This window comes from Engystomops pustulosus, chromosome 10 (genome assembly GCF_040894005.1).
Source record: "Engystomops pustulosus chromosome 10, aEngPut4.maternal, whole genome shotgun sequence".
NCBI lineage: Eukaryota > Metazoa > Chordata > Amphibia > Anura > Leptodactylidae > Engystomops > Engystomops pustulosus.
In genome coordinates, this window is record NC_092420.1 from 77,125,556 (window position 1) to 77,150,672 (window position 25,117).

The 25,117-nt window shown below is 44.2% G+C and overlaps 1 protein-coding gene across 7 annotated transcripts in view; it reads left to right on the forward strand.

Annotated features, from left to right (window-relative positions):
* The first annotated feature begins 2,409 nt into the window (after nt 1-2,409).
* Nucleotides 2,410-25,117, forward strand: part of SEC16B (SEC16 homolog B, endoplasmic reticulum export factor) — a 168,622-nt gene continuing 145,914 nt past the window's right edge. For 2 of the 7 annotated variants that reach the window (XM_072127404.1, XM_072127410.1), the window contains exons 1-6: nt 2,410-2,497; nt 17,427-17,529; nt 17,796-17,959; nt 18,882-19,190; nt 22,891-22,997; nt 23,915-24,032. In XM_072127404.1, coding sequence (XP_071983505.1) covers nt 18,901-19,190; nt 22,891-22,997; nt 23,915-24,032 — 515 coding nt within the window. In that variant the 5' untranslated portion in view covers nt 2,410-2,497; nt 17,427-17,529; nt 17,796-17,959; nt 18,882-18,900. Of the gene's footprint in view, nt 2,498-7,296; nt 7,335-14,078; nt 14,214-17,426; nt 17,530-17,795; nt 17,960-18,881; nt 19,191-22,890; nt 22,998-23,914; nt 24,033-25,117 lie in introns of those variants that run through there. The other 5 variants (XM_072127407.1, XM_072127406.1, XM_072127405.1 and 2 more) reach the window with 5 other exon arrangements.

Consider the following 25,117-nt stretch of genomic DNA (forward strand, 5'->3'; position numbering starts at 1 on the left):
TCTTCCTCATAGACTGTAAGCTCTTGTGTCACCCCCTCATCCTCATAGACTGTAAGCTCTTGTGTCACCTGCTTCTTCCTCATAGACTGTAAGCTCTTGTGTCACCCCTCATCCTCATAGACTGTAAGCTCTTGTGTAACCCCCTCATCCTCATAGACTGTAAGCTCTTGTGTCACCCCCTCATCCTCATAGACTGTAAGCTCTTGTGTAACCCCCTCATCCTCATAGACTGTAAGCTCTTGTGTCACCCCCTCATCCTCATAGACTGTAAGCTCTTGTGTCACCCCCCTCATCCTCATAGACTGTAAGCTCTTGTGTTACCTGCTTCATACTCATAGACTGTAAGCTCTTGTGTCACCCCCCTCATAGACTGTAAGCTCTTGTGTTACCTGCTTCATACTCATAGACTGTAAGCTCTTGTGTCACCCCCTCATCCTCATAGACTGTAAGCTCTTGTGTCACCCCTCATCCTCATAGACTGTAAGCTCTTGTGTCACCCCCTCATCCTCATAGACTGTAAGCTCTTGTGTCACCCCCTCATCCTCATAGACTGTAAGCTCTTGTGTCACCCCCCTCATCCTCATAGACTGTAAGCTCTTGTGTTACCTGCTTCATACTCATAGACTGTAAGTTCTTGTGTCACCTCCCCTCATCCTCATAGACTGTAAGCTCTTGTGTCACCCCCTCATCCTCATAGATTGTAAGCTGTTATGTCTCCCTCTTATCCTCATAGAGTGTAAGCTCTTGTGATCAGGGCCCTCACTCCTACTGTTCCACATGACTGTTTGTACTGTGTAATGTAATATTATATCTGTATATTTCCCCTATGAGTTGTAAAGCGCTACGGAATTTGTATGGCGCTATATAAATAAAGATTAATATTATTTTTATATTATTATTTGCCGCTGTCTACCAGTACATACCAATGTGTTCGCTCAGCATACACGTTGGAAAAGTACCCAATGTTTATACAAAAAAATTAACCCAGCCTTACAGAGCAATGCAGCAGCGCTTTCTGCTCTGTGACACGATGAGATCATCACACATCTTGTCTCTTTAGAGGCTGTGACAGAAGAGCCTGGCCCTAAGAAAAGATATTCCCTTATGTGTATTACTTTGTCTAGTCTGCCCTTAAAGGGGTTTTCCCATAAATGAAAGTTAAGCCCTATCCATGGGATAGGGCCTAACTTGCTGATCAGTGGGGTCTCAGTGATGAGACCCCCACAGATCACGAAAACTAGGGGTCCGTCAGACTAATGCAGCAGACGGCCGCGCATGACTGTTCTGCTCCATTAATCTCTATGGAGCGGATGGAGATCTTGCAGTGCGGCGCCCGGCAATTTCTGTCACCTCCATAGAGATTAATAGAGCAGAACGGTCATGCGCGGCCGTCTGCTCCATTAGTCTGACCGAGCGGCGAAGAGTACGACGGACCCTTCGTTTTCATTAACCTGAGAGGGTGTCATCACTGAGACTGAACTTTTGTTAGTGGAAAAACCTCTAGAAGGCAATGAAATATACTGTATAATTTTGACCTTTGTTGTTCTTTAATCTTTATCCAAGAATCCTCACGTCCGCGTCTCGGCTATATATACCTGGGATGACTTCTAGCCTTCTAATCCTATAACGGACCGGTCTTATATCAATTGAGAGTTGGTGGCAGACTACCATGACGCGAGTGAAAGGGAACTATCAGCCATTCAGGATTGTGGGCGAATGTTGTGCCATACAGGAGGCTGTGTGGACCACTGTATATCACATCTTATACCTCTGGGAATCTGGGAACTTGTGCGTTCAGGTTGTATGTATGAAAAACAATAACAAATCGACCCTGCGACCTCAGATGCGGCTACTCCACGCCCCATAAGTAAATTTGCATAAATGTCTAATAAAAGTTAACAAAAAAGTGTGGGGACGAGAGGATTAGCCCTTAAAAGGGCTATCCTCACGTCCCATTGATCCACCTACCACCCAATCTTCCTTTATAGGTAGATTTGTGGTGGTAGGTTCCCTTTAAGGAGTCCACGAGAACGTCACAGAAACCCAATAAATTGAATAAATATATATATATATATAATATATATATATATATACACACAATGCTGTATAAATTACTGTATTAGTCATGTAAAGATACATAAATTATATGTAAATTATATTACATATAGTAGGTCTACACAAAATGTATAATATACTTTTAGATTAATTGTATATAGAAAGTACATGTATCACTACAGGTAATAACTTGTAAAAGTACAAATGGAACATGGAGAAAAAAATAAATGACTAGTGAAATATTTTCTAGAAGTTTTCCATACCTTGACCTTCTCAAGATGGCGTCAGAACTCCTCCAGTGCGCACCGCTCTAGTTCCCTACAGAAACAGATTACTGCATCTCATTAGTTCCGGCTGATGACGTGGCATCATCCTGATTGGCGGAGCCTGTGTCTGAGTGCCACTGATAACCCTGTGCTACCTGTTCCTGGTGACAGATGCTGTGAGTATTCCCGGGTGCTGGGAGCAGGCAGGAGTCGCCACCCAGTGTCCTGCATACAGCACTAGCATACCTCCCAACCGTCCCGTTTTGGGCGGGACAGTCCCGTTTTTTAACCCTTGTCCCGCCTGCACGGACCGTTAAGTGAAAGTCCCGGTTTTTTTGCGGTTTCACGGATTTTTCCGTTTTGTCCCGCCCCCGAGTCCCGCCCCCCCCGAGTCCCGCCCCCGAGTCCCGCCCCCGTCCTGCTCAGGATACAGAGAAGCCAGGGGGCGGGGTACAGCGTCCTCCTCCTCTCCAGCTCCCGGGCTGTCTGCTGCAGAGCCGGCACCTCCCCCATCCCCTCCCCTGGGAGGCAGAGCCCTCCCTGTCCTCAAGCTGCCACTTGCAGGCACAGGGATGGATGGATGGATGGAGCAGTGCAGAGTGTCATGTTCTCTGCACTGCCCCTGCACAGCAGCCCCAGGGGATCATCCTCCGTGCAGGCAGGAACTCTCCAGCTCTGCTACATCAATGGCTCCCTGCCCCCACCTCCTCCTGCTCCTCACTGAAGTTCGTCTGATGAAGCAGAGCCGAGTGTGTGCAGCTGCTGCAGTGTGATAACAGGTACTCTACAGTGACTGCAGGCAGCAGCTAAAGGGTTAAACACTTTCCTCCATAGACCCCCTGCCCCCATCCCTAACCCCCCCAGTGCCTTCTATTCTGCTTTTATTGTACCATATACTTAATCCCTTAACCCCTTAAGGACGCAGGGTTTTTCTCTCATTTCTCGCTCTCCAACTTCAAAAATCCATAACTTTTTCATTTTTCCGTGTACAGAGCTGTGTGAGGGCTTATTTTGTGCGTAACAAATTTTACTTTCCCGTAATGTTATTTATTTTAACATGCCGTGTACTGCGAAGCTGCAAAAAATTCCAAATGTGGAAAAATTTTTTTAAAAAACCGCACATGTCACGTTCTTGTGGGCTCAGTTTTTTCGACTTTGACTGTGCACTCAAAATAACACCTCAGCTTTATTCTTTGGTTTGGTGCGATCGCGGTGATACCGGATTTATAGGTTTTATTGTGTTTTAATACATTTTCAAAAATTAAACGCATGTGTGCAAAAAAAAAAAAAAATAAATTTTTGCCATCTTCTGACGCTAATAACTTTTTCATATTTCGGTGCACGGAGCTGGGGGTGGGGTCATTTTTGGCGAAATGAGCCGACGTTTTCATTGCTACCATTTTGAGGTCTGTGCGACATTTTGATCATTTTTAATTTCATTTTTTATGTGATGTAAAAAGGTGTAAAAGTCGCATTTCGGACATTTGGGCGCCATTTCCCGCCTCGGAGGTCACCGCCGCCCGTAACCGTTTTTATATTTTGATAGATCGGGCATTTTGGGACGCGGCGATACCTAATATGTCTGTGATCTTTACTGTTTATTATGTTTTATATCCGTTCTAGGGAAAGGGAGGTGATTAGAATTTTTAATATTTTATAAATTTTTTTTATTTTTAAAACCTGTTTTTTCTTTTTTTTCCACTATTTCTTAGACCATCTACGGTACATTAACCCTAGATGGTCAGATCGCTCCTACCATATACTGCAATACTTCTGGCTCATTGTAACGAACCTGCAGAAGCCATGTAGCCTCGTGTCAAAAGAAGACCCGAGGCTACCACGGCAAACGATCGCCGCCCCCGATGACGTTCGGGGGCACAGCGATCGTAAAAAAGACTTTGCCGGCGACAATGACCGACTGCGGTTATTAGCGGTGGGGGTTTTCTGCAACATGCAAAACCCCCCACCTTGTATGAAGAAGACTCAGCCCGTGAGCCCTCTTCATACACTCCTTATACTCTCTGCGTCGTAGAGCTACGGCGCAGAGCGTTAAGGGGTTAAAGGGGTTTTCCCACAAATACAAGTTAGGCCCTATCCATAGGACAGGGCTTAACCTGCTGATGTGTGGGGGTTTCAGTGATGTGACCCCCATAGATCATGAAAACAAGGGGTCTGTTGGGGTCCACATAAGGTCCATGTCATCGCTCTATGACGGTAATGGAGCAGAATGGTCATACACGGCCGCCTGCTCCATTCCTCTGACGGAACAATTTTTGCGTTTCCATATTTCACTCCCCACTTTCAAAAATCAATAACTTTTTTATTTTTCCACGTACAGAGCTGTGTGCGGCCTGTTTCTGCGTAACAAATTATACTTCCTAGTGACAGTATTAAATATTCCAGGCCCTGTACTGGGAAGCGGGAAGGAAAATATCAAATGTGTTTTTTATGGCTTTCACTGCGCGCTCAATAGGACTCCTCCCCTTTACTGCGCTCCATAGGACCCCTCCCCTTTACTGCGCTCCATAGGACCCCTCCCCTTTACTGCGCTCCATAGGACCCCTCCCCTTTACTGCGCTCCATAGGACCCCTCCCCTTTACTGCGCTCCATAGGACCCCTCCCCTTTACTGCGCTCCATAGGACCCCTCCCCTTTACTGCGCTCCATAGGACCCCTCCCCTTTACTGCGACAACGAGCATGTCCCCCCCCTAGACAACGAGGATTTCCCCCCCTAGACAACGAGCATTTCCCCCTGCTAGACAACGAGCATGTCTCCCCCTGACCCCTAGACAACGAGCATGTCCCCCCCCAAGACAACGAGCATGCCCCCCCCCTAGACAACGAGCATGTCCCCCCCCCCCCAGACAACGAGCATTCCCCCCCCTAGACAACGAGCATGTCTCCCCCCGACTCCTAGACAACGAGCATGTCCCCCCCCTAGACAACTAGCATTCCCCCCCCCCCTAGACAACGAGCATGTCTACCCCTGACCCCTAGACAACGAGCATGTCCTCCCCTGTGGCTGCGTGCCCTTTTTTGTGTGTTTGTGTTATTTTTGTCTTCCAGGACCGTGCCTGCTGTGGACTGCTTCGGATTCGAAGGATTACATCTATGACCGACATTTCTAACAAATAAAATGGTCAACGAGGGTGTGTCTGCGTCTTTTGTTCAATAAAATTTTCTGAAAACGGTGTGATTATTTATTTTTTTGCGACACTCTTCATAGTTTGCCGTAGTAGTGGTGCCGGCTAGGTGACGGTGCTCATTACTAAGGGCTGGCCTTAGTGTTTGCCTTAATTTTTTTGGCAAATTTACACTAACGCCCATACCATTACCCCGGTACCCACCGCCACCAGGGGTGCCGGGAAGAGCCGGGTACAAACCAGTACCTGACCGTCTATAGATGGTCAGGTGTTGGGGCGGCTGCAGGCTGTTATTGTTGCGCTGGGATAGCCCCCTAACAGTGGCCTATCCCAGCTCAGTAATAGCAGGCTGCTGCTGCTTTTTTGTATCTGGCTGATTTGAACAATAGGGGGCACCCCATGCCGTTTTTCCCCCCCATTTTTTTGTAAAAATGGGGGAAACAGCCTGGGAGCCCCCTTTAAAGGGGGGACCCCACGCATATTTTTGTCAAAAATTTGAAGAAAAAACGGCATGGGGTGCCCCTATTTTTCAAATCAGCCTGATACAAAAAAGCAGCAGCAGCCTGCCATTACTGAGCTGGGATAGGCCACTGTTAGGGGGCTATCCCAGCGCAACAATAACAGCCTGCAGCCGCCCCACTACCTGACCATCTATAGACGGTCAGGTACTGGTTTGTACCCGGCTCTTCCCGGCACCCCTGGTGGCGGTGGGTACCGGGGTAATGGTATGGGCGTTAGTGTGAATTTGCCAAAAAAATTAAGGCAAACACTAAGGCCAGCCCTTAGTAATGAGCACCGTCATCTAGCCGGCACCACTACTACGGCAAACTATGAAGAGTGTCGCAAAAAAATAAATAATCACACCGTTTTCAGAAAATTTTATTGAACAAAAAACGCAGACACACCCTCGTTGACCATTTTATTTGTTAGAACTGTCGGTCATCGATGTAATCCTTCGAATCGGAAGCAGTCCACAGCAGGCACGGTCCTGGAAGACAAAAATAACACAAACACACAAAAAAGGGCACGCAGCCACAGGGGGGGACAGGCTCGTTGTCTAGGTGGGGGACATGCTCGTTGTCTAGGGGGGGGGGGACATGCTCGTTGTCTAGGGGGGGACATGGTCGTTGTCTAGGTGGGGGTACATTCTCGTTGTCTAGGTGGGGGTACATGCTCGTTGTCTAGGGGGGGGTACATGCTCGTTGTCTAGGGGGGGGCATGCTCGTTGTCTAGGGGACATGCTCGTTGTCTAGGGGGGGCATGCTTGTTGTCTAGGGGGGGCATGCTCGTTGTCTGGGGGGGACATGCTCGTTGTCTAGGGGGGGGCATGCTCGTTGTCTGGGGGCGGACATGCCCGTTGTCTGGGGGGGACATGCTCGTTGTCTGGGGGGGACATGCTCGTTGTCTAGGGGGGGGCATGCTCGTTGTCTGGGGGCGGACATGCCCGTTGTCTGGGGGGGACATGCTCGTTGTCTAGGGGGGGACATGCTCGTTGTCTAGGGGAGGACATGCTCGTTGTCTAGGGGAGGACATGCTCGTTGTCTGGGGGGGGCATGCTCGTTGTCTAGGGGAGGACATGCTCGTTGTCTAGGAGGGCATGCTCGTTGTCTAGGGGGAGTGGAATATGCCCCCCAATTATATACATAAATATACATTGGTGCCAGTGGATGCGTTGAAGGTATGAGCAGTGGCGTGGCCAGGGGGTGTGGTTAGGGGGCGTGGCTAGGGTGTGGCTTCTGTGGGTAAAAAAATCGCCGCGGCGCGCTTCGCGCGCCGCCATTTTGTCCCTCTTTCTCCTCCACAAAAGTTGGGAGGTATGCACTAGCACAGGCAGGGAAGCGGTGCTGCCTGATATAACGATCGGGTCATGTGAGGGCATGTATACAACAGCCTAATAATAGCATACCTCCCAACCGTCCCGTTTTGGGCGGGACAGTCCCGTTTTTTAACCCTTGTCCCGCCTGCACGGACCGTTAAGTGAAAGTCCCGGTTTTTTTGCGGTTTCACGGATTTTTCCGTTTTGTCCCGCCCCCGAGTCCCGCCCCCCCCGAGTCCCGCCCCCGAGTCCCGCCCCCGTCCTGCTCAGGATACAGAGAAGCCAGGGGGCGGGGTACAGCGTCCTCCTCCTCTCCAGCTCCCGGGCTGTCTGCTGCAGAGCCGGCACCTCCCCCATCCCCTCCCCTGGGAGGCAGAGCCCTCCCTGTCCTCAAGCTGCCACTTGCAGGCACAGGGATGGATGGATGGATGGAGCAGTGCAGAGTGTCATGTTCTCTGCACTGCCCCTGCACAGCAGCCCCAGGGGATCATCCTCCGTGCAGGCAGGAACTCTCCAGCTCTGCTACATCAATGGCTCCCTGCCCCCACCTCCTCCTGCTCCTCACTGAAGTTCGTCTGATGAAGCAGAGCCGAGTGTGTGCAGCTGCTGCAGTGTGATAACAGGTACTCTACAGTGACTGCAGGCAGCAGCTAAAGGGTTAAACACTTTCCTCCATAGACCCCCTGCCCCCATCCCTAACCCCCCCAGTGCCTTCTATTCTGCTTTTATTGTACCATATACTTAATCCCTTAACCCCTTAAGGACGCAGGGTTTTTCTCTCATTTCTCGCTCTCCAACTTCAAAAATCCATAACTTTTTCATTTTTCCGTGTACAGAGCTGTGTGAGGGCTTATTTTGTGCGTAACAAATTTTACTTTCCCGTAATGTTATTTATTTTAACATGCCGTGTACTGCGAAGCTGCAAAAAATTCCAAATGTGGAAAAATTTTTTTAAAAAACCGCACATGTCACGTTCTTGTGGGCTCAGTTTTTTCGACTTTGACTGTGCACTCAAAATAACACCTCAGCTTTATTCTTTGGTTTGGTGCGATCGCGGTGATACCGGATTTATAGGTTTTATTGTGTTTTAATACATTTTCAAAAATTAAACGCATGTGTGCAAAAAAAAAAAAAAATAAATTTTTGCCATCTTCTGACGCTAATAACTTTTTCATATTTCGGTGCACGGAGCTGGGGGTGGGGTCATTTTTGGCGAAATGAGCCGACGTTTTCATTGCTACCATTTTGAGGTCTGTGCGACATTTTGATCATTTTTAATTTCATTTTTTATGTGATGTAAAAAGGTGTAAAAGTCGCATTTCGGACATTTGGGCGCCATTTCCCGCCTCGGAGGTCACCGCCGCCCGTAACCGTTTTTATATTTTGATAGATCGGGCATTTTGGGACGCGGCGATACCTAATATGTCTGTGATCTTTACTGTTTATTATGTTTTATATCCGTTCTAGGGAAAGGGAGGTGATTAGAATTTTTAATATTTTATAAATTTTTTTTATTTTTAAAACCTGTTTTTTCTTTTTTTTCCACTATTTCTTAGACCATCTACGGTACATTAACCCTAGATGGTCAGATCGCTCCTACCATATACTGCAATACTTCTGGCTCATTGTAACGAACCTGCAGAAGCCATGTAGCCTCGTGTCAAAAGAAGACCCGAGGCTACCACGGCAAACGATCGCCGCCCCCGATGACGTTCGGGGGCACAGCGATCGTAAAAAAGACTTTGCCGGCGACAATGACCGACTGCGGTTATTAGCGGTGGGGGTTTTCTGCAACATGCAAAACCCCCCACCTTGTATGAAGAAGACTCAGCCCGTGAGCCCTCTTCATACACTCCTTATACTCTCTGCGTCGTAGAGCTACGGCGCAGAGCGTTAAGGGGTTAAAGGGGTTTTCCCACAAATACAAGTTAGGCCCTATCCATAGGACAGGGCTTAACCTGCTGATGTGTGGGGGTTTCAGTGATGTGACCCCCATAGATCATGAAAACAAGGGGTCTGTTGGGGTCCACATAAGGTCCATGTCATCGCTCTATGACGGTAATGGAGCAGAATGGTCATACACGGCCGCCTGCTCCATTCCTCTGACGGAACAATTTTTGCGTTTCCATATTTCACTCCCCACTTTCAAAAATCAATAACTTTTTTATTTTTCCACGTACAGAGCTGTGTGCGGCCTGTTTCTGCGTAACAAATTATACTTCCTAGTGACAGTATTAAATATTCCAGGCCCTGTACTGGGAAGCGGGAAGGAAAATATCAAATGTGTTTTTTATGGCTTTCACTGCGCGCTCAATAGGACTCCTCCCCTTTACTGCGCTCCATAGGACCCCTCCCCTTTACTGCGCTCCATAGGACCCCTCCCCTTTACTGCGCTCCATAGGACCCCTCCCCTTTACTGCGCTCCATAGGACCCCTCCCCTTTACTGCGCTCCATAGGACCCCTCCCCTTTACTGCGCTCCATAGGACCCCTCCCCTTTACTGCGCTCCATAGGACCCCTCCCCTTTACTGCGACAACGAGCATGTCCCCCCCCTAGACAACGAGGATTTCCCCCCCTAGACAACGAGCATTTCCCCCTGCTAGACAACGAGCATGTCTCCCCCTGACCCCTAGACAACGAGCATGTCCCCCCCCAAGACAACGAGCATGCCCCCCCCCTAGACAACGAGCATGTCCCCCCCCCCCCAGACAACGAGCATTCCCCCCCCTAGACAACGAGCATGTCTCCCCCCGACTCCTAGACAACGAGCATGTCCCCCCCCTAGACAACTAGCATTCCCCCCCCCCCTAGACAACGAGCATGTCTACCCCTGACCCCTAGACAACGAGCATGTCCTCCCCTGTGGCTGCGTGCCCTTTTTTGTGTGTTTGTGTTATTTTTGTCTTCCAGGACCGTGCCTGCTGTGGACTGCTTCGGATTCGAAGGATTACATCTATGACCGACATTTCTAACAAATAAAATGGTCAACGAGGGTGTGTCTGCGTCTTTTGTTCAATAAAATTTTCTGAAAACGGTGTGATTATTTATTTTTTTGCGACACTCTTCATAGTTTGCCGTAGTAGTGGTGCCGGCTAGGTGACGGTGCTCATTACTAAGGGCTGGCCTTAGTGTTTGCCTTAATTTTTTTGGCAAATTTACACTAACGCCCATACCATTACCCCGGTACCCACCGCCACCAGGGGTGCCGGGAAGAGCCGGGTACAAACCAGTACCTGACCGTCTATAGATGGTCAGGTGTTGGGGCGGCTGCAGGCTGTTATTGTTGCGCTGGGATAGCCCCCTAACAGTGGCCTATCCCAGCTCAGTAATAGCAGGCTGCTGCTGCTTTTTTGTATCTGGCTGATTTGAACAATAGGGGGCACCCCATGCCGTTTTTCCCCCCCATTTTTTTGTAAAAATGGGGGAAACAGCCTGGGAGCCCCCTTTAAAGGGGGGACCCCACGCATATTTTTGTCAAAAATTTGAAGAAAAAACGGCATGGGGTGCCCCTATTTTTCAAATCAGCCTGATACAAAAAAGCAGCAGCAGCCTGCCATTACTGAGCTGGGATAGGCCACTGTTAGGGGGCTATCCCAGCGCAACAATAACAGCCTGCAGCCGCCCCACTACCTGACCATCTATAGACGGTCAGGTACTGGTTTGTACCCGGCTCTTCCCGGCACCCCTGGTGGCGGTGGGTACCGGGGTAATGGTATGGGCGTTAGTGTGAATTTGCCAAAAAAATTAAGGCAAACACTAAGGCCAGCCCTTAGTAATGAGCACCGTCATCTAGCCGGCACCACTACTACGGCAAACTATGAAGAGTGTCGCAAAAAAATAAATAATCACACCGTTTTCAGAAAATTTTATTGAACAAAAAACGCAGACACACCCTCGTTGACCATTTTATTTGTTAGAACTGTCGGTCATCGATGTAATCCTTCGAATCGGAAGCAGTCCACAGCAGGCACGGTCCTGGAAGACAAAAATAACACAAACACACAAAAAAGGGCACGCAGCCACAGGGGGGGACAGGCTCGTTGTCTAGGTGGGGGACATGCTCGTTGTCTAGGGGGGGGGGGACATGCTCGTTGTCTAGGGGGGGACATGGTCGTTGTCTAGGTGGGGGTACATTCTCGTTGTCTAGGTGGGGGTACATGCTCGTTGTCTAGGGGGGGGTACATGCTCGTTGTCTAGGGGGGGGCATGCTCGTTGTCTAGGGGACATGCTCGTTGTCTAGGGGGGGCATGCTTGTTGTCTAGGGGGGGCATGCTCGTTGTCTGGGGGGGACATGCTCGTTGTCTAGGGGGGGGCATGCTCGTTGTCTGGGGGCGGACATGCCCGTTGTCTGGGGGGGACATGCTCGTTGTCTGGGGGGGACATGCTCGTTGTCTAGGGGGGGGCATGCTCGTTGTCTGGGGGCGGACATGCCCGTTGTCTGGGGGGGACATGCTCGTTGTCTAGGGGGGGACATGCTCGTTGTCTAGGGGAGGACATGCTCGTTGTCTAGGGGAGGACATGCTCGTTGTCTGGGGGGGGCATGCTCGTTGTCTAGGGGAGGACATGCTCGTTGTCTAGGAGGGCATGCTCGTTGTCTAGGGGGAGTGGAATATGCCCCCCAATTATATACATAAATATACATTGGTGCCAGTGGATGCGTTGAAGGTATGAGCAGTGGCGTGGCCAGGGGGTGTGGTTAGGGGGCGTGGCTAGGGTGTGGCTTCTGTGGGTAAAAAAATCGCCGCGGCGCGCTTCGCGCGCCGCCATTTTGTCCCTCTTTCTCCTCCACAAAAGTTGGGAGGTATGTAATAGTAGTATAACAACTGCAAATATGCCACATGTTGGAGGTGCACAATGATGTAATATAGAGGGATGTGCTAGTTACATCATTTAGATATTAGATAGATAGAAATATATTAGAGACACGGATATAAGATATATATATATATACATATATATATATATATATATATATATACTCGTAGGTCATTGATAGAAAAAAAATAGAAAGATACGAGGAATAAAATCTTAGATTTGTAGATAGATTTTAGATAGATATACAATATATAGATACAGTGTGGGACTGAGGTTCCTTAGACCCACCAGACAAAATATAAATCTTGGGGCCCACCCTTCATTATCGCCCAGGAAACGTGGGTTGTTCTCTATTGGACCTGTGGGGTTCAGTATTGGGTTGGACCAGGCCCACCGGAGGATCCTCGGGCCAGTCCGACACTGTATAGATACTGTGGGGGGAATCTATCATGATAAAGATCTACACCCCCCACATCCCAGCAGACACATCAGGGTTATTACAGAGACATGAGATAGAGAGATATAAAAATAGACATAAAATCTATTTCATATCTATCTCAAAGCTATCTATTAAACTATTATGTATTTCTGTATATATATATACTGTATATATATATATTCTGTGATCACGGCCGTGACGAGTGCCACGGGCTGATCACTATGCTGGGGATTAAACTCTGTGCATTACATTGCTATAGGATGCAAAGAGTTCTTGTTTCCCTGATATGTAGCAGAGCCAATTGTGGCGCACGTCATTACTAAACTTGCCGCAAACTCCGACTAAGCACTTACATATCCTTTTTATTGCACGTTTTTTCAGTCCTGTTGGACACAGAGCAGCCATGACACTTTATAAATACATGTGCAAGCTCCAAAGTTGTTGTCAAGCATTTATTAATTTGGGTACAGGGAGCACGCTATAATTTTCAGTGGGATGTAAGTGTGTGGCGCACGAACCAAAAACATATAGAACTGTCTGCACATTCATTAAGGGTTAAATAAAACTCCCTAGACCAGTTTTTATCCTTTCTAATCGTGAAAAATTGGGCCCCAAACAAGTCTGAAAAATAGAAACTCCAGAAAAGTGTCGGATTCACAAAAGGTGCCACAATTATACATCCAAAAAAGTATAAGTGAGTGACAGAAAAACACCAATATTGTGGCGCCTCCACTTCATAAGAGGCGCAACAAGGGGAAAAAAATTTACCAACAGTTTTCTGTTTGAAAGTTGATACTAAATGCCCCCCCCTGTTCTTTCTAGTGCAAAGTCATATAGAAAACTGGCGCCACCAGAATAATAGATCCGGCACATTGTCTGCTGTGGGATGAGAGTGACTCTGGTGCAGGCCGTCACATGACAGTGTTCAGGGACATTTCATGATATTTGCATTGCAATACGTTAAGGGACTCTTTAAAGGACATCTACCACCAGGATGAAGGATTGTAAACCAAGCACACTGACATACTGGTGTGCACCCTCTCTGGCAGGATCTGCTCTTTTTTTAGTTTCTTATGCCCTGGTTTGTACAAAAAAAGTTTTTTTTTTCAGATTATGCAAATGACCCTGAGGGGCTCCAGACTCCACAGGTGCTAATGGAGCCTGAAGCCTCTCATGCTCATTTACATAATTTTAAAATACTTTTTTTTCCCTTAAAAACAAGGGCGTAAGAATTTAAAAGAGCAGTTCCTGCCAGAGGGGGCGCACACCAGTATGTCAGTGTGCTTGGTTTACAAATATTCATCTTGGTGGTGGATACCCTTTAAAGGGAACCTGTCATCAGGATCCCTTTTCTGGCTCCCCCATGCCCCTATGAGAATACTGTGCACAGCCCTAAGGACATCAGTGAGTAAATAAAACATTACAAGGGCAGTCCCAAAGTCTTTGGCCCTAATTGAAACATCCCGCTTCTCAACACCCTGTTGTACCCTTACGGGGTAAGGGCGTGAGCACTTTCTGTGGTTGCCAGGGATAGTACGAGGGTTTCTCTGACCCCCGTCTGTAACAAACAGACTCGTCTCAACATCAACAATTGCATTGTGTGAGCTCTTTGTTCTGTACGTACCAGGCATGACAGCGAACGGAACAGAAGCCCAATGGTTATCAGCGTCTTTACCGGTAAGACAAAAACCCATCTCATCCGCCACTAGCTATATATATATATATATATATATACAAATATCACATATATATACCACCAGTAGAGAGTAGCTCTGGTAGTAGCGGACACCACCAGTAGAGAGCTTTTATGCCATGAGCCTGGTACGATTTATTCCCTTGTCATGTATGTATTAACATTTTACATATTCTTCTGGGTATTATTACATTTTAATGCATAGCAAATAAAATATTGTTAGTTTGATCTAATCCTTCTGTGCTGATGCTCTGACAAGAATTAGTGAGCTAAAGGTCCGCTCATGCATACCAAGCCCATGCACCATAGCTGTCTATAGGGGGACGTATGTATGGCTGCAAGCTTGCGCATTCTCTCTAGCGCCCCCTTGTAGCATGGAGCTTACCTGCAGGTGTGCTGAGCTGTTCTTGGATCATTTATGGAATGTATGGAAGTGTAATTGCACATTTCATATATTTGCAGTGTATTATGATTGATAGATTAGGTAACAGTAACTACAACCCAGGATTTTACAGTCACTCGATAAGTGCAGGTTTATATGAGATACAGACAGTGTATGGAAACAGAACACAGAAAAGCTTGTACAATTCTATGAAACATTTCTATGTGTTCTCGCTGTGCGCTGGATTGTCACTTGTATACATTGATAATATACCGTAACTATGCTATTCTCTCCCAGCCAATCATTGCCCAGTATATTCTATGCATCACGACCGGCCGGATCTATACCCTAATCAAATACTAATTTATTTTCATGACCCCCGAACCTATTGAGTTGAAGGGTCAGACGTTATAAGGCATGCTTAATGTTCTTGTATTGATACATTACATACTACATACAAATACGTTTTTGCATACAAAATTCACATTAACCCTTAAAGGTACGCTACACTGAGAAATTTGTTATTTCTGTATGTTCCCCGCACATACTGTAGAGTGTTGGAGAAATCCTGCAGAGAACACAGGGGTTCATATTCTGCTGATCTGCTCTTCTTTCGGGTAGCGGCACTGAAGAATGGATTAAATGGGGAGAAATTTTCAGATTATTATTATTTTATTTTTCAGACAATTTTGACCACTACCAGTCAGGGAAATGGGTACCTGCAATGTTCTGGCGTGCCATGTGTGAATGGATTGCTGCTGAGCGTGATTTACTGTCCATTTACTTGTATTGGGTGGGCAAGGCCCATATAAGTTAAAGGAGAAGACATTAGGGGACATGCAGGCCAGGTTTTCTCGAGTGCTGGGGTCCTAGCATCCATGCCAGCCGCAATAGAAGACTTATTTCCTATTCAGTCACTAATATAAGTACATACATACACATATGCACAGAGCAGGTATGTGCCCCATGCCCGTGTTCTTTTGAAAAACCAGCAAAATTATGCCAGGGCGGATCGCCTCTTGATGTATCTGGCACCACGAGGGGGCGGGGGGAGGTCGTGGCCGCAATCATACGCCGGTGCAGGAGAGCCGACGTATGATAAATCTCCCTCATATGCACAGTGCAAACATACACAGTGCATAGATACATACACTCACATATACACTGTATATATATTTATACACACATACACAGTGCATATATACATTCACACATACACAGTACATAGATACATACACTCACATATACACAGTATATATATTTATACACACATATACAGTGCATATATAAATACACACATAAACAGTGCATAGATACATACACTCACATATACACAGTATATATATTTATACACACATATACAGTGCATATATAAATACACACATACACAGTGCATATATACATACACAGTGCATATATACATACACACATACACAGTGCATGTATACATACACAGTGCATATATACATATATACATACATACACAGTGCATATATACATACACAGTGCATATGTACATATATACATACACAGTGCATATATACATATAAATACACACATACACAGTGCATATATACATATATACATACACACATACACAGTGCATATATACATACACACATACACAGTGCATATATACATATATACATACACAGTGCATATATACATATATACATACACAGTGCATATATACATACACAGTGCATATATACATACACACATACACAGTGCATATATACATATATACATACACAGTGCATATATACATATATACATACACAGTGCATATATACATACACAGTGCATATATACATACACACATACACAGTGCATATATACATACACAGTGCATATATACATACACAGTGCATACATACATACACACATTCACAGTGCATATATACATACACACATACACAGTGCATATACATATATGCATACACAGTGCATATATACATATATACATACACAGTGCATATATACATACACAGTGCATATATACATACACACATACACAGTGCATATATACATACACACATACACAGTGCATATATACATATATACATACACAGTGCATATATACATACACACATACACAGTGCATATATACATACACAGTGCATATATACATATATACATACACAGTGCATATATACATACACAGTGCATATATACATACACACATACATAGTGCATATATACATACACACATACACAGTGCATATATACATACACACATACACAGTGCATATATACATATATACATACACAGTGCATATATACATACACAGTGCATATATACATACACACATACACAGTGCATATATAAATACACAGTGCATATATACATACACACATACACAGTGCATATATACATACACACATACACAGTGCATATATACATATATACATACACAGTGCATATATACATACACAGTGCATACATACATACACACATTCACAGTGCATATATACATATATACATACACAGTGCATATATACATATAAATACACACATACACAGTGCATATATACATACACAGTGCATATATACATATATGCATACACAGTGCATATATACATACACACATACACAGTGCATATATACATACACACATACACAGTGCATATATACATACACAGTGCATATATACATACACAGTGCATATATACATACACACATACACAGTGCATATATACATACACACATACACAGTGCATATATACATACATACATACACAGTGCATATATACATACACACATACACAGTGCATATATACATATATACAGTCTGTAATAATTTCTCTCTTACAGGATGAAGTACAAGGACTAATAAATGACACATAAGGCAGATGTAATCATGACAACTTTACTGCCAGGATGATAGACACATTGGATCCGTATCCTAGACCCCCAGGTGGGTGAAGTTTTGGAAAATGTAATATGTATTTAGTAGTGGAGAGCTGACTACACTTCTGCACTGTTGCTTCCTTTACAGGAATGAATCTTGCTCTAGATTTTTGGGGGTCCCGGGTGTCAGCCCCCTGCATTCAGAGACATATCAGATGAATCTGGATAATTGTCTTTGTTGGGGAGTGGGAAATACCTCTGTATGTGCTCGCTGTGCTTCCATAGGCAGTGATAGCCCTCCTCACTGTGATCCCCATGTGTTGTCCCCTGTAGGTGGGCTGGCCGGGGCTCTTATCATGCACATGTACCTTGACCCTCTATTATTTTGTTGCCTGTATACAAAGCCTTGCAGCAAATCCATGAAGCTCTCATGTTGCAGATGGACTTTGGTATGTTGTGAGCTCAGATTCTGTCCTCCTCTTCTGTGACGGACGCAGGTGAGTCTCTTCAGGATTTATATAAGGTCATAAGGATTTTCTTTTAAGTTTTTTTTTTTTTTTTGCATTTTAACTAGTACAGGTTTACAACACTGGGTTAGACTGTAGCGTGTATGAACTTTATATCCCAGTTATGTTCCTTCTATTATAGGTGGATGTCACTGTGTAGATGTGTAGATGGGCGGCTTATTTAAGTTACTGTATTATAGGAAGATCCCCATAAAGAAACCTTAACCACTGTAGTATAGAGAGGTACAAAGAGCACCGATTCCTGTTGACGACCTAATTACATTGAGTCAAATGAGAAGTATCTAATATTTAAAGGGCATAATTAAGTTTGTGAATGAAAGGAAATCTACCATCAAAATCCATCATGATAAACCAGGGACACTTACTCATAGATCCAGGCACTGTTCTCTTCTTATATTTGTTATCCATGGCCTCCTTACTTCTAAAATGTACTTTTGTTAATGAGCCTGTGTGCTGCACCGTACCGCTCCCGTAGGGCGCCGTGCGCCCATTGCTGTCTATGGAGGACGTATATCGGCCGTATATACGTCGGTCGTATATACGTCCTCCATACAGTAGTGTGAATGTAGCCTAACACTCCCTTATCCCTGGGATATTGACCTCCGGATATCTGTCTTCACTGGAGAACTGTAACTGAACCACATTCAAGGGGAGTCATTTTTTTTCTATACCTATTATTAAAAAAAAAAGTTTAGTATATTAGAAGTTTTAATTGGGAAGATATTGATGCTAAGACCATGACCTACAGTCATCCTTTCTCCTAGTCCATCCTACTAGAAGAACAAATTCCAATTAAATTTTCAGGAAGTTTATTGTAATGTTTTATAGTAGAAGGTTCTGGGACTTTAAGCTTTATGAAACTACATTATATTATTACTTTCTTACCCTCTAGGTGATAGATCTTAATTGAAATGGACCATGGGCCCCCTCATTGGTTTAACCAGCCTCAGTCCAGACCACCCGCAGAGATGGGGCATTGGAGAGGAATGTATCCGCCACCTCCTCCACATCATTACAGAGAGAGTGGCTATAGATTTAACCCTCCTTATCCTACGCAAGGAGGTTACCAAGCATGGCCTGGTCCATGGATGGACTATTATTCCCAGTATCCGGAGAACATGTCCGGACACATAGACCCTAGAAGACCTGCCTCTAGGGCGGAAATATACGACAGAAGGGAAACCTTTCGGCCACTGTCCAGGTGAGATGACTTGAGATTACACATTTTTTGGTATCATGCGACAAAACCTTCGGCTGTTGCACATCACTTTTTTTCTAGGAAGTTAAAGGGAACCTGTCATCAGCTTTTATCCCATTAACCTAATAGCCCCCTTATGTAGGGTATGAAATGTTTTTTATAGAATTCCCTCTTTGATATGAAATCTCACCATTTTACTTGTGAACATGAGTAGAGAAGAGTCATGTTTGAAGGCTGCAGGGAGAGTGTCATTTTCACATGACTCTGGAGGACATTTTCTATAAGTAAAAGGGTGAAATTTCACATAAAAAAGGGAATTCTAGAAAGGACATTTCATTTCATACCCTCCAGATAACAATCAGTAGTCCAGATTCTGGATAGTTCATATGATCACATTTTCCTTTTCAGTTTTTAATGTAAATTCTCAACTATATGATAAAGTACCGGGATGGGTTTTGGGGTCGTCTCCAATGTAGAATTTTCAGAGTTCAGCTTTCATTTTCTAAGCTGTGATTGTTCTTTATATCAGCGTTACACATATTTTAAAAAAAAAAAAATTCATAATTAGACATTGCTCAGCTATCTGTTATGTGTTGGTCCTAGGGTTCAGACGCTGCCCCTGTCCTTATTATACTTCATTATATTGATTACAACAAGGTTGGAGAGGGTTTGACCATTTACCATTATTCCAAGAATTAGTGGGGACTCCTATTCCTCATGTGGTCGTTATCTCATCATGTACATTATCTTATAATGCAGCAGCATATAACACTTCACATTTCCAGTTGTATAGTAAGGTATAGTATAGGATGGGAATTTACTTTTAATCATACCGCAGCCATCTGACTGTAACTTGACACATCTTGTACGCACTCTTAGAAACGTAACCTCCAAAAATGAATCAGAAAATGTCTATCAATAATTAGATGTCTTCATTTTTTGGTGGTTTACATTTTTTTTTTTTATGAAGACGTGGCTGTGGAAGGGTTTGTTTTTTGCAGGACATGACATAGTTTTGAACAGCATCAGCTACTGAATGCTCTAGTAGCATCTAAAGTGGGGGCTTGAGCGCCAAAAAAAAAAGAAAGTGTACTGAACTATACAATTGGGTCATCTGCACCTCTGCACGGCCAAAAGTGCTTAGGGTCATCAGTCCTATTTTAGGCAATTGGTAGCCTCCTTGGTCTACCAGGCATCACTAATAGAGATGAAAGAACCTGAACATTGTGGCTTAAGGTTCCCGAAACCAGACTTCAGCCAGAAGTTTGCCGTTCATGCCCACCCCTGCCGACAACACCAGTGATTGTTGTTAACCCTCTAAATTCATGCGCGCCATTGTAATTTAAAGGGCCAACACCTGTAATTATTGCCAGCTGGCGTTACTGACGGGTGATCGGGTTTGGGTACCCGAAACTAACTTTTTCCCGAGGTTTGTCTGAACTTAGCGAACCTGAACTTATATGGGTCCGCTCATCACTAGTCACTAAATCTTCCGTTAAGGAGATGTTCCGTGGTCCACGGCGGCCACTGATTGGATGAAGTAGATCCTTGGAGCTGGGTCATCAATAATGGACATGGACCCTTTAAGCATAGTCTTTTTTCAACACCGCTGACATGTAAGGTGGAGCAGAAATTTGTGTCCCTGTATAAACAAGAATAAATCGTTTAAGGCAAAGCACAGCGCTATTACGTGAGCCGAATCCGCCATCTGCGTCGCCTGTACAGTGACAAAGACTTTATGGGAAGAATTATAAACTAGTTGTGTCTATGGCGTCATCTCTTCCTCTGAACAGCAGATAATGATCATGTTAGACTTACAGCCAGAGGGGAGCTGGCGGCTACACAGTGTTTTTTGCACACATTTATAGCTATTACAGAAATGCTCGGTGCGGCCATCCAATCCTAAGACGCTGAAATATAAAAGTGCTGGATTTATTTTTAATCTATTGATCTGCTGCTCTGGCTGTTCAGTTTGCCATTCATTTGTACCTGAATTTTGCTTAAGAGCGTACACTTACTCATTTAAGTACTTGATCTTGGATGGCCCTTTATAAGGTGAGGTCTGGCTGTGGATGGAAGTAATGGTCACATAACTAATGTATATTTAGTGTATGCACAGGGACTGGATGTACATGCTAAATGTTCCCATACAGATGCAGTGGACAAAAAAGTATAGAATATCTGGCAGTCAAGAGAAGAATTTGGACCACTCATTATACTTTACAGTGTAACCTTATATGTGACAGACGCTACATATATATGCCAGAGGCATTGGCTTGATATATATGTTAGAAGCTATTCTCTCTCTCTCTTTTTTTTCTCTCTTTTTCTCTTTCTCTCTTTTTCTCTTTGGGTGAAGAAACACGTGGCGTTTTTAGGCCGTTTTTGGGCCGTTTTTAGTTATCGTTTTTGGGCCGTTTTTAGTTGGCCGTTTTTGGGCCGTTTTCACATCGTTAAAAACGCATGCGTTAAAAAATGGATCCGTTTTTTAAAAAGACATCTGTTTTTTGAAAATGCATGCGTTTTTGTCCGTTTTTATTGCGCAATTTCGGAAAAACTTACAAAACCGCATGTGTTTTCAAAAAAACTGATGCGTTTTTAACGATGTGAAAACGCACTAACTAAAAACGGCCTAAAAACGCCATGTGTGACTTTTGAGGTGATTGTCTATAAGGAGATTTAACATAAAAGAGGGAGTTCTAGAAAGGACATATTTTACCCAATATGAGGGGGCTAGGAGATTCGTGGGGCTAAAGCTGGTGATAGGTTCCCTTTAAGGGATTATGGGGGTCTTAAGATATTACGAACCTGCCCATAGGATTTCATAATCAATATGCTAAATATGGAAACTTCACGCGACCTGACTCAGATGTTACTTACTTATATATTTTTTCTATTTTGTCTAACTGTTTTATACCAAAGTATCTCATTTTGTTGTCTTTCTGTCTCTCATATCCTTTTATTACATAAATCTCTCTCTCTCTTTATTCTCTCTTTTTCTTTCTTTATTTCTTTCCTTCTTTCTTTCCCTCTCTCCCTCTTTCTCCTACATATATTTATATCATACATATCTATCATTTTCTTTCTTTCTTTGTTTCTTTCTTTCTTTTTCTATCTCTTTCTCCTACATATATTTATATCATACATGTCTATCAATTTCTTTCTTTCTTTCTCTCCCTCTGTCTCTTACATATATTCATATCATACACAACTATCAATTTCTTCTTTCTTTCTCTCCCTCTCCTGCTCTCCCTATTTCTCCTATTTTATATAATACATATCTATCTTTCTTTCTTTCTTTTCGATCTTTCTGTGTTCTATTTATTTATAGTTCTTTCTCTCTTTCTTTCTTCTAATATATTTCTTTTTATTTTGTTTGTCTCTTTCCATCTATCTTATTCCAAAGTATCTATCTTTGTAGTCTTTCTCTCTCTCTCTCATCTCCCCCCGTCTATCTATCCACAGAAGTCTGTCAGTCTTGTACTTATATTATATCTGGCTGATGCTACCTGAATGGAGTTGACATGAAACCTTGGTTGTTACGTTAAGGTTTTCGCTCTGCATGTGCGTCTCACGGCCTGACAGGTCTCAGAGCGTGTTCTGTGGAAACGTATGACTGTTACATCTAATAAGAACGTAGCTTCAGTAAAATAAAGCTGTCCTCTCTATCCCATATTTGCTTGACCTCTTCCTATCTTTCCAGGCAGGGATATGATGAAAGATATGGATTTTACGAGACTGTACAAAGAGAAAACTATGGCAACAGAGACTATAATTACGAGCCTCCAGTTGGTGTTTCTAGAGAGAAAGGTACAGTGCACTTCCTTGTGGCTGTTTTCCACTTCTTAGTGTTTCCATATCTTTCATAGCTCTTTGAATTAGATGTGTCGAGTACACGTAGACTTCGCTTCTTCCTAAAGTTTCTCAATTAGATTTCTGTTTTGCTTGACTCAGGTTGCAAAAAGAATTTCTTCTCTATGGCTCAGAGAACCTACTTACCTAATCAAAGAGGGGCCGCTAAATATTAATGATGTAACAGTTTCTGATTTCTGGAAATAATTTCATAGTCTTAAAGGAAATGTACCATAAAAATCCATCATGGTAAACCAGGGACACTTACTCATAGATCCAGGCACCGTAACTGTGGTTATCTCCTTATATGTACTATGGCCTCCTTCCTTCCTTCTAAATCAACTTTTAATATTATTCTAATGAGATGTAAGGACACTAGGGGCATTACTGGAGACCCCCAGTGCTGCAACTTCAGCAGCTGTTACACTCTTTCCCGTCCCTCTTACCCCCTCAGCACTTCCTCCTCCCTCTGACTGATATAGAGAAAGTTTCTGCACAGTGGAAGGGAGAAATGATCCAGCACACTGTAACAGCCTGTGAATCTGAAGCACAGATGGGCTCTGGTAACGAACCCAAGAACCCCTCAGATTCATTGGCATAATTTTAGAAGTTGATTTTAGAGGAAAGGAGGCCATGGATATCAAATATAAGAGGATTACCACAGTCACAGGGGAAATTAATCATATGCAGAAAACTTTTACTTATGAAAGTTTGCCGGCTGTACAGGGTGTGTAGTTGGCGTAAATGGGGAAATAATCACAATTATTGGCCGTGTTCCAGTAATGCGAGTGCTTGGATCTTTGAGTAAATATCTGATTTATCATGGTTGATTTTGATGGTAGGTTTCCTTTAAACTTTTTTTCTTCCTCTTGCAGAACGGAGAAGGACGTACAACAGCGAGACTGAGCACTGGGTGCAGAATACTTCCGCCACTTACACCTCTGATCAGACCACGGACAATGTCCAATACCAATACCAAAGAGAGGCACACAGGTGATACAGCATCTACTAGTAATAGACTAAAAGGAACAAGAATAATCCAAGATATTGTAGCTATTATTGCATTATAGGTACAGTATTTTTCGGACTTTTAGGCGCACTGGAGTATAAGGCGCACCATCAATAAATGCCTGCTAAAACATCTAGGTTCATATATAAGGCGCACCGGACTATAAGGCGCACCTGATTATAAGGATGAATGACCAGCAGGTGGCAGACCTGTGCACAGTTTAAGGCAGCTGTTGTCTGTAAGTAAGATTCATATATAAGGCACACTGGACCATAAGGCGCACCTTTGATTTCTGAGAAAATCAAAGGATTTTTAGTGCGCCTTATAGTCCGAAAAATACGGTATATTGTCCTATCAGCAGGCAGCATGTTATAGAGCAGGAGAAGCTGAGCAAATTGTACATAGTGGGGCACATTTACTAAGCTCCGTGCGCCAGTTTGATGTTGGACTTTGCACGTTCTTTCTAGTGCAATCTGCTTGCACAGGTATGTAAGAACCATGCAATATAAATTAGGGGCCGTCTAGTGCTCAGTCAGACCGTGTGCCAGATTTAACATGCAAAGTGTGTTGCACGCCCTATGTTAAAGGTGCAGCACAAAAAAGTTGGTGAACTCTGTCGGGCCAGTGCAGGGAAGCAACAGATGCATGATTTCTGACGAACCCAGCATTATACACAGGCTGCACTTTTAGTGCAGTTTCCAACATTCTTAGTAAATGTGGCCCAGTGCCTTATCAGCAGGTAGCATGTTATAGAGCAAGATGAGATGAGCAGATTGTACATAGTGTCCTATCTGCAGGCAGCATGTTATAGAGCAGGAGGAGCTAGCAGATCATACACAGTTTCCTATCTGCAGGTAGCATTTTATAGAGCAGGAGGAGCTGAGCAGATTGTACATAGTGTCCTATAAGCAGGCAGCATGTTATAGAGCAGGAGGAGCTGATCTTTTTCTTACTGTGTTCTTCCATCATTCAAAAAGGATATTATAGAGCAAGAAGAGTTGACCAGATTGTACAAATTGTTATCCGCATGTTAGCACGTTATAAAGAAGAAAGGGCTGAGCAGTTGTAA